Below are 13,815 nucleotides of genomic sequence, written 5' to 3'. Positions count from 1 at the left end.
AAAAAAAAAAAATTAAAAAAAAAAAAAAAAAAAAAAAAATGGATTTTCAAGAGAAAGATTTTACTAATAGCATCCACATATAATCAGCTTCTATGTTTTAAATCAGTGAGAGGTAAAGAAATTGGAAACTTTTAAGTCATTGCAATACATTTTCCCTAGAAATTCTTCTGAATTTCAACAACGGTTTCACTAGCGATTAGCTTTTGCCAGACTTTGGCTTACTTATGTCTGTGTAAAGTTATTTGTAAACCAGTGAAAAATACGCCACTATAATAAATGTTTGCACCTAGGATTTGGAGGTGTCTGTAGACTCCAGATATGGGTGCAGAAAGTACATATGAAGTGGAAGAAAACATAATTTGTTTAGCTCCTAAGGATAATTATCTAAAAATATGTGTGTTTTGTTTGTTTTGTTTTTTATTCTTTTCCCACATCAGTCCACAGTTTGGAAAGAGTTGCTGTTGGCAACCATCGGGGAACAGTTCACAGACTGTGCCGCAGCAGGTAAAGCAGCCCACGGCTCTGGCCGGCCCTGCTTCGTGTGCTCCTGGCTTGTGCTTGTTTCTTGCATAAGTTTGTGGTCATGTGTTTGACTTTTTACATGTTTTGAAGTTGTGTATTTTGGAACTACAAAGTTACTCAATTTTTTTTTCATGTGATTGTGGTGTTTAGTGTTAGATATGTATGCCTATGTCCATATGTATATTTACATATGTGCATATAATATTTATACATGTATGTATATAGTCACGTATGTTTTTCCCTCCTAGCTCAACTTAATAGTATCTGTAACCATCTGTCCAAAATAAATAGGCAGAAAAGAAAAATCTGACATTAGCTGGGCTCTGAACACAAAGTAGATTCCCTTTACGTGTTCCAGTTCTTCCAGAAGGGGAAAAGGCGTTCAGTGTCTAGTGAAGTTTGTAGGTGGTCAAGCACAATCCTCTCTGTCCTTCTCAATCCCATCCCCTTCCTCTTGTTCTCTCTGTCCCCTGCTCACAGAGGACTAGAGTGGTAGGTGGGGACTGCTCACCATTATTATGCGTGATTTCACGGTGGAGGATAAGACAGAAGTTCTTCAGGGCTTTCCTTTGGAGACCATTTTCAGATACCCAGGGTATTTCTAAGTGTTTTGTGTTTATGATGAACCCACTCAAAGGGCAGAATTTAATTGCTTGTTTAAAGTTTTGTTTTCTTTTTTTGGTAGTTCCTTCTGAATGCTCCTGAAGTAACATTTAGAATACTGTTTTTCCTCCCCAGCTGCCAGTTAAGTTTTTCTTTTTAGCTAATGACAATGATCAGTTGTCCCTCGGATGTCTTAGATGGGGCTATGTTTGAGAGCCCTGTAGGTCTTGCCAGTCCTGGGGCACAGTTCAGATTCATCTCACAAGGAGTTCCAATCATTCCAGTTTTGTTTTGCTTACTTCTTAATACCACTTTTTATTCACTTAAGACAAAACCTGGGCTGGGCTTGGTAGCTCATAACTGTAACCCCAGCACTTTGGGAGGCCAAGATGGGAGGATCACTTGAGGCCAGAAATTCGAAACTACCCTAAGAAACAGAGAGAGAGAGACCCTTGTCTCTACAAAATGTGCAAAAATTAGCTGGGCGTAGTGGCATACACCCATAGCCCCAGCAACTTGTAAGGCTGTAGTGGGCGGATCACTTGAGCCCAGGAAGTAGAGGTTACAGTGAGCTATGATCACACTACTGCACTGCAGCCTCGGTGACAGAGCGAAACCCTGTTTCAAAAAAAAAAAAAAAAGACCTGGATTAAGATAAAATTGTAAGTACAGATTCCTTCTGTTTTAATAGGGAGTATTTAGCAACTTGATAACATACAGCCAAAAATGTATCCCGTGTATAATTATAAACACATAAATCCCTGGGAGAGGAGGTTTTCTGCATCAATTATTCCTGTTTGCAGAACCAGGGAAAAATAGTCTAAGGTAGTAATGAATAGCCAGTATTGAGTAAAGAAGACTAGTTTTTTTGTGGTTGACTTGGGACATGAGAACACCATTAGCTGTTAACCATTAGCTCTTCCGTTATCTAGCTCTGCCACTTGAAGCAAGTCAGCTAGTCTCTCTGGGCCTCACTCCCCTCATCTTTAAGCAGTGGCTCCTCCCAGCTCTAATGTCTTATGTTGCCAGTACCCTAAAATAATCCAGGTTTTGCTGGTTGATTCTACTTATGAATATTACATGTTTGCTGATAGATCTGCCTTTGGATAAGAGCTGCAGCCTTTTTTTTAACTGAGCCATTTGTGAAAGTGCTGTGCTAGTAGCTGTGCCTGGGTACCAAGAGCCAAACCAAACTGAAATATTGACAGTGAAGCATGTTCAGCATCCATCAGTTCTATCACGCTTTCACCAGTAGGGTAGGAATAGGTAACACCAAAAGACTGGAAACACGAACATTTCCCCAAAAGGGTGATCTCGTGACTTCATGGCCACTCTTGAAAGTGGTAAACTGCTAAGCTTCCCTTCTTATTTGATGATTTTTATTTTCCTATAAAATATAACATTGAGCTCTGGCAAGACTATTTTAAAGTGTAAATTACAAAGTAAGGAATCTGTACCTAAAAATATTTTCTTGATGGGATAAAAAGTTTCTGTGAATGGCCATGATAAAGTACTATCTTTTTTGACTTTTGTTTAAACGTAGCAGATACACAGAAAATTACACACGTTGTATGTGTATGGTTTGATAAATAATCACAAAGTAAGCATATAACTTTAGCATCTAGATGTACAAGCAGGACATTACCAGCCAACCAGCAACCTCCTCTGCTGTCTTTCCTTCCTTCAAAGGTAGCCTCCAGTCTAACTTCTAACATCAGAGGCTAATTTTACCTGATTTTGAGTATTTATATAAATGGACTTATTTAGTGTCAAGTCATACACATTTAGCCAGGATCAAATTCATTTTAAAAAAGAAAAGAAGACAGAGGAGGAGAAGGAGAAGGGAAGAATGGAGAAATTACTGCACAAAATTGGATATGTTTTTATTTAAATTATATCCTAATACTGAAATGTTTTAACTTCCAGAAGTCAACTAGAAAAACTGATGGCATGACTATTTAGATTTATAGAGGCCAGCAAATTAGGCAGAGTATACTAACTAAAGCAAAATTTTCTTATATTGATAATGCTTGTCTCTCACATATTACTTATTGATGCTGTTTATGAAAGTCCATAGAGTTGACCGTATTTCATTACCGTGTCATGAAAAAGGAAAACCAGGAATCAAAAGTTTGTGTTCCTTTCATTTTGCTGGAAATTAGTGTTAACAAAGTGACTGCAAAAGAGGATAAAACAGTATAACACCTTACCATCCATCTGCCATTCTCCACTATGTACAAGCCAGCCCTAATCTGGAATTTTGTTTTTTTAAAAAAGGCCCACCTTAATCAATGTAGATAAATGCCTTAACAGTTCATTCACTGAAGGACGATCCTAGAATAGCAGAGCTGTACTCAGAGAAGACTTTACTCTCACTCTATACACAGTGCTAACAGATGATCATTGGGTCTCTAACCCACAGTATAATGCCCAACAGCAGAAAAGGGATTTCTAGAGGGAGACATCAGAGAGAGCAGGAAGAATTCATAGGAAAGGAGCAGACAAGTAAACCACAGAAAGCAGATGAGCAGCTGAGAATGCATAATCTGGGTCCAGTTAGTGTCGGGGCATACAGTGCTGACCACTCCGGGGTCCCTGAAAGATTGGCAGGAAGTCAGGAGAAATTCTTGCTATCCTTAACAGAGACAGCAAGGCATCAAGGAAAAGTTCATTTCAGTTCACTTGGCTTTCAGAGGGCAGGGAATTATGCAACCCATTTTAGCAAAAGTCTCATCAAAACAGAGTAAGAAATAGTCACAAAGCTTTGGTAATGTTATAAAGGGTAAATTACTTATCTGGAAAATGCATTTGGCTGGAACACTTTATATAAGTCCCTGGATAAATGTGATATGACTGCCATAGCTTTTGTGCACTAACTTGCTTTCTTCCAATGATTCCCCATAGAAACAGTTATTTCTTACAAGTTGTCTTGTGCCACCTTCTTTTTTCCATCTTATCCTTAACTTTCAGATAAACTGAGTAGGTTCTTAGAAACAGTCAGACTGACTTGAACATATCACTCATTTATTTTTTTTCCTGTCTTCCCCTCAGATGACGAAGTAATAGGAGTTAGTGTCAGTGTTCGGGATCGAGAAGACGTCATCCAAGTCTGGAATGTAAATGCCTCTTTAGTGGGTGAAGCGACCGTTTTAGAAAAGATCTATGAACTTCTGCCCCACATAACTTTTAAAGCAGTATTTTATAAACGTAAGTGCTTCATTTCCAGTTATTACTCTATCTAGCTTACTCTATCATACTTTTAACGATAGAAACCATTTTGCAAATGCGGTGAAGGCAGACTCATTTGAAATTTGATAATTCAGAAAAGAATTCAGTAAACTAAGTGTTTAAAAAAAAAAAAGCTTAGTCTCAGAAATTAAAATGAGATTTTATTCTTGCCAACCTGTGTGGATCAGAAAAGGAAATAACAAATATTGTATTTGTTATTTCAGAAATTTGTACCTGAGCTGAAATTTGTGATTCTCAAAAAAAAAATTACATTGTGTTGGAAACAACAATAATAAAAATGTCATTATACGAACTGGCAGGTAGATATTCAATCATCCCTTCATAAACAGGAATTTATAATGTATAACATCTGTATTTTCAGAAGAAATACATTCTGAGCACAGGCATGATTGAATGTCCTACTGAAATGCTAATACTTCCTCATTATGAATGACTGTGACACAGAACCGAGAGAGAATTCACGCCTAGTGGTGAAATGTTAACAGTATGAATAGGTGTGTGGACCCATTGTTTCCATCATGATTCATGTTCATTGCTTTCGTGTGCTCTTTTGAAAAAGTCTTCTTTTTCGTAATGAAAACATCTTAGTGCTATGAAACCAATGTTTGTTAGCTCAAACGGCAGGTTACACATTTAGCAATGAGTTAGAGAAAAAGATGACAGCCCTATACATGTATGGTAAATTTCCTATATCAAAACTGTTCTTAGAGTCAATAACCCATTTTTGTAACTACCGTATTTCATTGACTCTACAATGCTCTTGAAGATAAGATGCTCCATTACTTTAGTATTACTAAAAAAGAAAAATGAAAGGCTCCCAATTAAACCGTAACACATTATTGGTACCAGAGGTCTTCAAATATGTGTGTGGTAGTGGTGAGGAGTGCATCTTAGAATTGCTGAAATACGTTTCATCATTGCTTCTCTTTGTCCAACTCTTTGCCAAAAAGAACAAAAAAAGCAAATTTTGTTTTGAGTATCCTAGCATGACAGAGGTTATTAACACTAAGACCTCCCTATAAGGAACCATGTAATTACAGGGCAAATGACTCCAATGTTAAGCAGTGGAACTGATCTGGCACTGCAGATATTCTGAATTTTAAATGGAAGTTTAAATAAAGGAGACACACAAATGGCAGGGCAGAAATTGCTTGTTGGCTGTGCAGTGTAGAAGTTGCAAATTTGCTAATGCCATTTTTATTGTTTAGGGATACTTTAATTGTATTTTCACCCCAGATATTAATTGAAAGGGCATCAAGGGGTTTTCTTTTTTTATTTCACAAGACTAGCAGAAACTCTACAGAAGGCAGTGTATTTCATTGGCATTTATGTATGGGGCTAAAACATTTTTTCCTACCTTTGAACCAGCTCCACACTTGACTCAAAAGAGAACACCAATTTGGAGTAGTTAAAGTCAGGCACTATGGATTTTTGTCCCCCTTCACCAGTGTGACCTTGAGCAACTGACAACTTTTCATCGTTTTACTTTCTCATCTGAATATCGAGGAGGTTGGTCTTAGATGATCTCCAAGGTTCCTTCTACTCCAAAATTCTATGATTAAGTTTCCAGGTAGCACATGGGTTAGCAGCAGGCTCAACACAGATAATAAGATACCTGTTTTATCAAATCATAAGGCCACAGAGTGGTTAGGCTAGTTTTTAGGGCCATGGCAGTAATCACGTAAGACTGACAAAGGGCAGGATGATTCACTGCTTAACTGTTGTGATGGCTCCGGGGAAGAAAAAAGCCAAACGAGGGGAAAGAAAACTGCAGCTCGGCCAGTTGAATCAAATAGATACCCCAGAGGTAGAGACCATTGCAAAGTATGTAATACAGGACTGAGTAAGGGTCTCAGCAGAAATTCGTGTTTTAAGGGCATAAGTTAACATTTAAAAACCCAAACATTGTTCAAATAAAAATTTGAATTTGAAAAAACAAGTAGTTCTCTTTATTGTAAACAAAGCAGGCAGTCCTTTACTCAGCAGGGCATACACCATTTGCTGCAGAAATGATTTGGAAAAATGAGGTTTGAGCTGAAATCTTTTTCACAGCAGGGTGACGTAAGTTGGAAACGGCCAATTCATGCTTTTACTCTGGTTTGGTTAATAGGATCCTAGTGTGAGTATTCCCAAGTTTACAAAAGCTAGGTGACTGTAGATTTTCCATGTAGAAAGAACCCAAGCATGTTCAGTCGTGGCCTCTAGCAGGTGGATGGGGATTGGGCCATTGATAACTTACCTTTGATTTGGATACAGATTATTTGACTGAGAAACTCACAATGCAGTCTCCACTCCCCAACCAGCCCCACCCTCGCCAATTCTGCTAAATTCTTAAGAACAGTTAAGTGACAAAGGTCTTTTCTGGCGTGAGAAATATTTAGAGCAGGAAGCTGGAACACACATCTTCCCCCTCTCTTCACCTCCCCTCTCCTGTTTCTGTATAGGTGTAGCTGACAATGGTTTTCACATTTTTCAATGGTTGGAAAAAATCAAAAGAAAAAGTATATTTTGTGACATATAAAAATTATATGAATATCAAATTTTAGTGTCCATAAATAGTTGTATTAGTATAGAGCAATACCCATTTGTTTCCATATTGTCTATAGCTGCTTTAGTGCTGCAATGGCAGAGTTAATGATTGAGGCAGAGGCTGGGCATGGTGGCTCACACCTGTAATCTCAGCACTTGGGGAGGCCAAGGCGGGCGGATCACCTGAGGTTAGGAATTTGAGACCACCCTGGCCAACATGGTGAAACCCTATCCCTACTAAAAAATACAAAAAGTTAGCTGGGCATGGTGGTAGGCACCTGTAACCCCAGCTACTCAGGAGGCCGAGGCAGGAGAATCATTTGAATCCAGGAGGTGAAGGTTGCAATGAGCCAAGATTGGGTTATTACACTCCAGCCTGGGCGACAAGAGAGAAACTCCATCTCAAAAATACCAACACCACAATTGATCATAGTAATAATTGGGACAGAGACCATATGGTTCATAAAGGCACATATTTATTCTCTTCCCTTTCCAGAAAAAGTTTGCCAACTCCAGGTTTAGAGCGATTTTGTAACCCCTTTCTACCCAAAGTAACCTAAGGCTGACAGAATTCTGTTCACTAGGCACTCCCAGTTCCGAATGTTCTGTTTTACTGTCTCTTTAACCCATCAACGTTGTAGTATGCAACTGTGACGACGCCAGACTGCCACTCACACCTAGAAGTAATACTGAACTTTGGATAGTCTGTGTATCTGGATTTATTATTTGGAAACCAGGTCACTGTAGTTCTGTGATACCTCTACTTGACCCTGAAGCATAGTGTAATTTCCTTGCAGATCAAACCATGTTTTCTTTGGTGTCTTCCCTAAATATCTTTCTTAAAAAGAAAACACGAACACACACACACACACACACACACACACACACACACATAATGTGAAATATTTGTAAAGTTAAAGCTTTGAGAAATGTTCTACTAAATCAGTTCAGATTTCAGGCCCCCCTTAGTAGTGTGGCCAACCTGAGGTGACCTGGGAGGTATAAAGTGCATCTCTCCCAAAATTTTATCCAAGTGCGGAGCAGGTTAGGGTGAATGTCCAAGATGATGTCAGAGGGAAAATAGACCTGTTCCACCCACCCCCCCAGCAATAGTCTGAAGAATTTATTCCATATGAAAAACACAGAGGCCAGGTACAGTGGTTCACGCCTGTAATTCCAGCACTTTGGGAGGCCAGGGTGGGTGGATCACTTGAGCTCAGGAGTTCTAGACCTGCCTGGGCAACATGGCGAAACCCCGTCTCTACCAAAAAGACAAAAATTGGCCAGGTATGGTGGCACACACCTGTAATACTAGCTTCCCAGGAGGCTGAGGTGGGAGGATTGCTTGAACCCAGGAAGTCGAGGCTGCAGTGAGCCAAAATCATGCTGCTGCACTTCAGCCTGGGTGACAGAGCAAGACCCTGTCTCAAAAGCAAAAACAAACTAACAAACCACACAGAATTGGAAGGGGCTTAAAAGGTGAAATGGGCCAGCCCATCTGCCTCCCTGGAACCCCATTCATTGCTAGTATGGGTATCGTTTTGGGGAACAAAGCCCCTAGAGTCCTGAATCACCCCAGCTTTATCAGACCTGGCTTCCTGGTGATGGCTAACCAGACCCAGGAGGTAGATTCTCACACTCAGTTTTTTTGCATTAGAGAAAACGTTACGTATTTTGTAGGGTCTCCTTTAAACAATGTTAAGTCTTTGAAAATATTTTTGGTAGCATAATATTTTTTAGTTCTAGAGTTCTGGCCAGGTGCAGTGGTTCACGCCTGTAATCCCAGCACTTTGGGAGGCCGAGGCGGTGGATCACAAGGTCAGGAGATCAAGACCATCCTGGCCAACATGGTAAAACCCTTTCTCTATTAAAATACAAAAAATTAGCTGGGCATGGTGGCATGTGCCTGTAGTCCCAGCTACTCGGGAGACTGAGGCAGGGGAATCGCTTGAATCCGAGAGGCAGAGGTTGTGGTGATCTGAGATCACACCATTGCACTCCAGTCTGGGTGACAGAGCAAGACTCTGTCTCAAAAAAGAAAATAAATTCTAGAGTTCTGCCTGGGGTTGGTAGCTCACACCTATAATGCCAGTACTTTAGGAGGCTGAGGCGGGTCGATCACTTGAGGTCAGCAGTTCAACAGCAGCCTGCCTGACATGGTGAGACGCCGTCTCTACTAAAATATAAAAATTAGCTGGGTATTCTTCACCCATAATCCCAGCTACTCTGGAGGCTGAGAAAGGAGAATTGCTTGAACCTGGGAAGCAGAGGAGGTTGCATTGAACTGAGATTGTGCCACTGCACTCCATTTAAAAAAATATATTTTCTATAATTCCTAATTAAAATTAGTAATTTTGCAAGCCAGACGATAGGGCTGAAAATCTATTTGGGGGGGTGGGGAACATGATTTGGAAAAATAAGACTTAGCAATTTTATGAAACTTTATTTCCCAGGGAGAGTGTTGACAGGTAGGGAGCAGGGACACCTAGATATAATTGCTGTCACCCTGGTGTGGTTCTTTGTTTTGTTTTATTTTTAGTTTATTTTTAAAGATAGGCTTGTGAGTGGCTCTGTCTTGGGTTGTGTCAGGCGCCCCCCCTCACCCCCCGCAATGCATTCTGTGGGGCACATTTTCCCCCGTGGCATTTGCTTGCAGCCCAACATACTCTCTTCATCGGCTTGTCGAGATGACTCATCCTCCCAGGCACAGCAAGAAGAAACAGGCAGCATGCCCATTGCTTGTTTATTCCTTGTTTTAATTTTCATTATTACGTTTCTCAGGAAATGCACGCCTTAGCTAACAGTTACTGGCAAAAAAACAAAACCCAAAAAAAAAAAAAATCCAAAAAAAAAACCAACGGTATTTGAGTTCTTGCCAACGTTTGGGGAAGCTGAATGAGATGCCTAGAGGAGGGTTGGCCCATCCTTTGCTTAAAGTTTTCTTTCCTTTTTTTCTTTTTTGTTTTTTTTCTGTCCTTTAGCCCATGAAGAGCATCATGCTTTTGAAGGTGGACGTGGAAAACACTAATTGCACTCTGTAAAGAATTCTTTGTCCTTTGCTGATTGGTTTTGGAAACGGTCTTAACAGGAGGGAGAGTGAAGAGAAGACTTGCCGAAGCCGATGCTGGTCAATTTAGAGTGGGTTTCTGTCCTTGCAGATGGGCAATTAGGACTCAAAGTGGCAGGTGGGGTGGGGGGAGATTGTGTGGGTTTCTACCATCACATTACTTGCTTTAAAAAAAAAAAAATTTTTTTTTTTTGCTTTCTAAATTCTCTGTTCTTTTCACCCTGCATTTTTTTTTTTGTTCTTTAAAATTCCTTATTCAGCCTAATTATTGTTTTCTACACTCCCCTTTCATTTGAGGCACAAGAAATCGGTTTCCCTTTAACTAGCTCTGCTGTACCTAGTTAATGAGAATATGCATAATCGTGACAAGACTGCTTTTGAATACCACACTGTACAAGGAGGAATACTAGCTTGGAGAAACCTGTCTTCTGATTATTTGTTGTGACATATTCCTACGTACTGTGAGCTGGGCATTGTTTTTTTCTGTCCCAGGGAAAAGAAAAACCATACTTAATCTGATTTTGCACTGACAGCCCACACATCTTTAATTTTCCTTTTAAAAACTTTTTTTTTAGCGATAAAAGGAAAATAATAGTTGAATTGCCTAACATGAAAACTATAATCACAATTCAGTATCAGGATACAAATCAAGCTCTAAGTCTTTGGACCCTCTGTGGAAACATTTCTAACCTGAATTTCAATTTGTGCTTTTCAACAAAAGGCTTAGAGTGGTAGCAAGGGATTTCTCCCAATAGAAAACCTGATGTTTCTGATTTAAAGAAAAGATGACATTTTAATTTTTTGAATTAAGCTCCTTCCAAAATTCAGGTATTTGCCCACTTAGGGCTTTCCCAGTCAACGCTAACACATTTTGTTAAATGATCCCTTTCCCTGCTCACATTGTGTGTCATTTCTCATCATCGATAGTCTTCCAGCCTGGGCAGCTGTCCCTGCCCTTTTTCTTATAGGTGCAGGAAGTTAAATCTCATTACCAGGATGAATGTGAACATTTGCAAAGTTGAACTTTGAGCGCATTCTGCTCCTATTAATCGTTGGGATTGTTGGTATATATTGTATTGTGCTACCAAAGAAATATTGGTTTTATTAGAAGGAAATGGTCATCTTCTGGACCATGGAGACTTGCTCAGAACACGCCAATTCCCCTCTCCTGACTTGGCCAAGCCTCTGGCTGCTTTTGCCTGATAAAGGGCAGGGCCATTCGAAGACACTTCCCCGCCTGGCTTGATTTTGGAGTCACGGGAGCTAGTGCATGCTCACATTTTTCAAAAGGGCAGTGTACCGATGAGATCTTCAGTGTACCCAGGAGTTTTAATTCCTCTTGCAGTGTTGACCAGCAGAGAGAGTCGAGGCTACTTTAAGCCTCCACTATGTGTTTGTAGATAAAATTCTCCATTCAAACATTTTAAAGGATTCTCCACATTATCCGTTTATAAAAGTCATGCCCTTCCCTTGGTTAGTAACCACTCAGCCATAATACTTATCATCATAGTTTTTTAAAATGCTTTTTTTCTAAACTTGAGTTTCCTTAGTGATTTCAAAATGAAGTATAAGAATATCAGATCCAGTTAGCAAAAGCCTGGGACTTGTTTCTCCAAATGTTGTACTATCAGTTAACTTGTTTTAAAATTATGAGTCAAAGATTTTAAAAAATTATTCTGGACATGAATTAAAATTCTTTTTTATAATATAAGTATTTTTCTGATTAGAAAAAAAGGATATAATTGTTTTCACTATATTGTCATATATATTTCCATAAGTAAATGGATTTCGAAGTATTTTTATTTTTTGAACTTTATTTAAAGCATTTGTGATGACATGTTCAACTTTTGCATGTATGTAGTCTTTGAAGTAAAAATAAAATGAAATAGGAATGTTAGGCTCACGTTAATATTTCCAGTTTCTGTTGTTTATGATCTTGGAACATGACTAGCACACAAAGTAGGTTTTTGCCCCAGTGAACTTCTGCAACTGTTTCTGACCCTTTCAAAAATACCAACTGTGAGAAGGATTTAATTTGCCTAATGTTAAAAACCTATCATCTAAATTACTTTCAGAGAGGATTTTGTCAGATTTTGGTTTGGAAATTGTTTTAATTGAATATTTAGTCATAATAGACTTTGTATGAACTAAGCTGATTTAATCAGTTTAAAAACCTCTCATTACCTTCTTAGATTAAAGAAGCTAATACTCTTTTGAGATAGAAGGAAATATTTTATGGGGCATGTGACTTTTGTGTTAAAGCAGTTTACCTATCTTGGCCGATGTGGGGAAAGTACAAGCTTCCAGCAGAATCCCGGTCTTTCAGCCAAGTGCTTGCAGGTGCAGCCTTGGACTCTGCAAAGAACCATATAGAAACCAAAGAGCTCGCTTTTTTGTCTTTGTAATTCCTTAGGGTCTGTGATACATGCCAGGAAATCTGATTGAAACTAATATGCTTTTTCTTCTCCCATTATTCCCTACATTGTTGTATCACAGGCAGTTGCCTACATTGGGAAAGTAAGGACAAAAAATACTCGTTTAAAGTAACTTGTCTTCATTTCGACTGTCTTTTGTAAGCACTTTCTGCACTGCTGACTTAGTTTTAAGATTTCCTCTTTTCCCCCAACTTTTCCACATTTCTTAAATGAGGGTATAATTCACTGCAAACATGTACATTTAATATAATATTGCTATTAGATTCATGATATACTTTATGAAGCAAAAACATGAAAAGGAAAACACAACTCTAATAAACTTTAAGTTGACTCTCTCTCACCCATCTTCTTGAATTTAGCCCACATCTACACCAGGCACACAGTCACATGACTTTACAGCTAAGAAGCTTTAGATGTAATTGGGTCCTATAGACATAGTATACAGTCCACCAACTAAGCCTTGACTGAACTTGTCCCCTGTTAAAGACATAGGGCTAGCCAGCCACAGAGCTGGGCATTGAAGTCTGCAAGTTGCATCCCAGTGCAGGCGTCCTTAAATGGAGAGTACTCAGAATCTGTCTACCTTAACTTCCCCACTAGCTACCCTAATCAAGTACTAAATATCTGATCCAGTCTGGCCACTGATGTGACTCTGTAATCAGATGTCCTCTTTGTAAACAGCTCGTCCTTCTCCCTCTCAGAGACAGAGGTGGTACTGGGGTTTGGAGTTTGAAAATAACCTTCCTACGACAGGAGGTGGGCTTTTGCTATTAGTTGCCTGGCTCTTAGAGGATCCCAACTTGTGTCCTTAGACGAAACTGACAGCCTTTGGAACGATCACATGGTGGCGCTGCCTTCCAGCCAACAGTTCTGGCTCTGCAGCAGAATTTATCCAGCTATGTTTGTGGAATTCTTTTAAGATCCTGCTGCATTTTGCTCCTATGCTTTTATAAAAATTTGACAAGAAAATGTAAAAATGATACTTGGCAATAAGACATTTAGCTTTCATGCACCTAATAAAAATGTGTCAAAGCTAGATCGCTCCAGATGTGCTTAAAATATCTCAAATCCTAGGCTCTCATTGGGCTAAGTGGTTGGGAATAAAAAGAATAAACTCACATATAGGAAATACGGGAAATATTTCATCAAATATTATGCCCAAAGAGAGAAAATTCGGAGTTAATTTTTTTTAGCTCTGAATATGGAACTTCCCTTTTAAAATGTAAGTGTATCCTTCACCTTCCCTATATTGTATGTTTCTGTAAGATTTCACTCATTACAAATGAAAGTAGAGGACTGCCTGTGAATTGTTTACTTCTGAAAAGAAAATATTGAGATCAGTTAAAATTACTCAAGAGTTTGATGACTCAGGATTGTAAAAAGCCTGGATCTCAACAGCTGGGAGGAGTC

The 13,815-nt window shown here is 39.1% G+C and overlaps 1 protein-coding gene across 7 annotated transcripts in view; it reads left to right on the top strand.

Annotated features, from left to right (window-relative positions):
- The window catches only part of EIF4E3 (eukaryotic translation initiation factor 4E family member 3), a 73,060-nt gene extending 59,619 nt beyond the window's left edge, over positions 1-13,441 (top strand). For 6 of the 7 annotated variants that reach the window (XM_037743762.1, XM_017543304.2, XM_017543302.2 and 3 more), the window contains 3 exons: positions 438-504; positions 4,177-4,332; positions 9,885-12,733. In XM_037743762.1, the coding sequence (XP_037599690.1) occupies positions 438-504; positions 4,177-4,332; positions 9,885-9,931 (270 nt within the window). In that variant the 3' untranslated portion in view covers positions 9,932-12,733. Of the gene's footprint in view, positions 1-437; positions 505-4,176; positions 4,333-9,884 lie in introns of all 7 variants that reach the window. The other variant, XM_037743761.1, reaches the window with a different exon arrangement.
- Positions 13,442-13,815: the final 374 nt, after the last annotated feature.

Source organism: Cebus imitator, unplaced genomic scaffold (assembly GCF_001604975.1).
Source record: "Cebus imitator isolate Cc_AM_T3 unplaced genomic scaffold, Cebus_imitator-1.0 Scaffold152, whole genome shotgun sequence".
In the NCBI taxonomy this organism is placed as follows: Eukaryota; Metazoa; Chordata; class Mammalia; order Primates; family Cebidae; genus Cebus; species Cebus imitator.
Note: the sequence above shows the minus strand (reverse complement) of the source record. Positions and strands in the feature narration are given on the sequence as shown.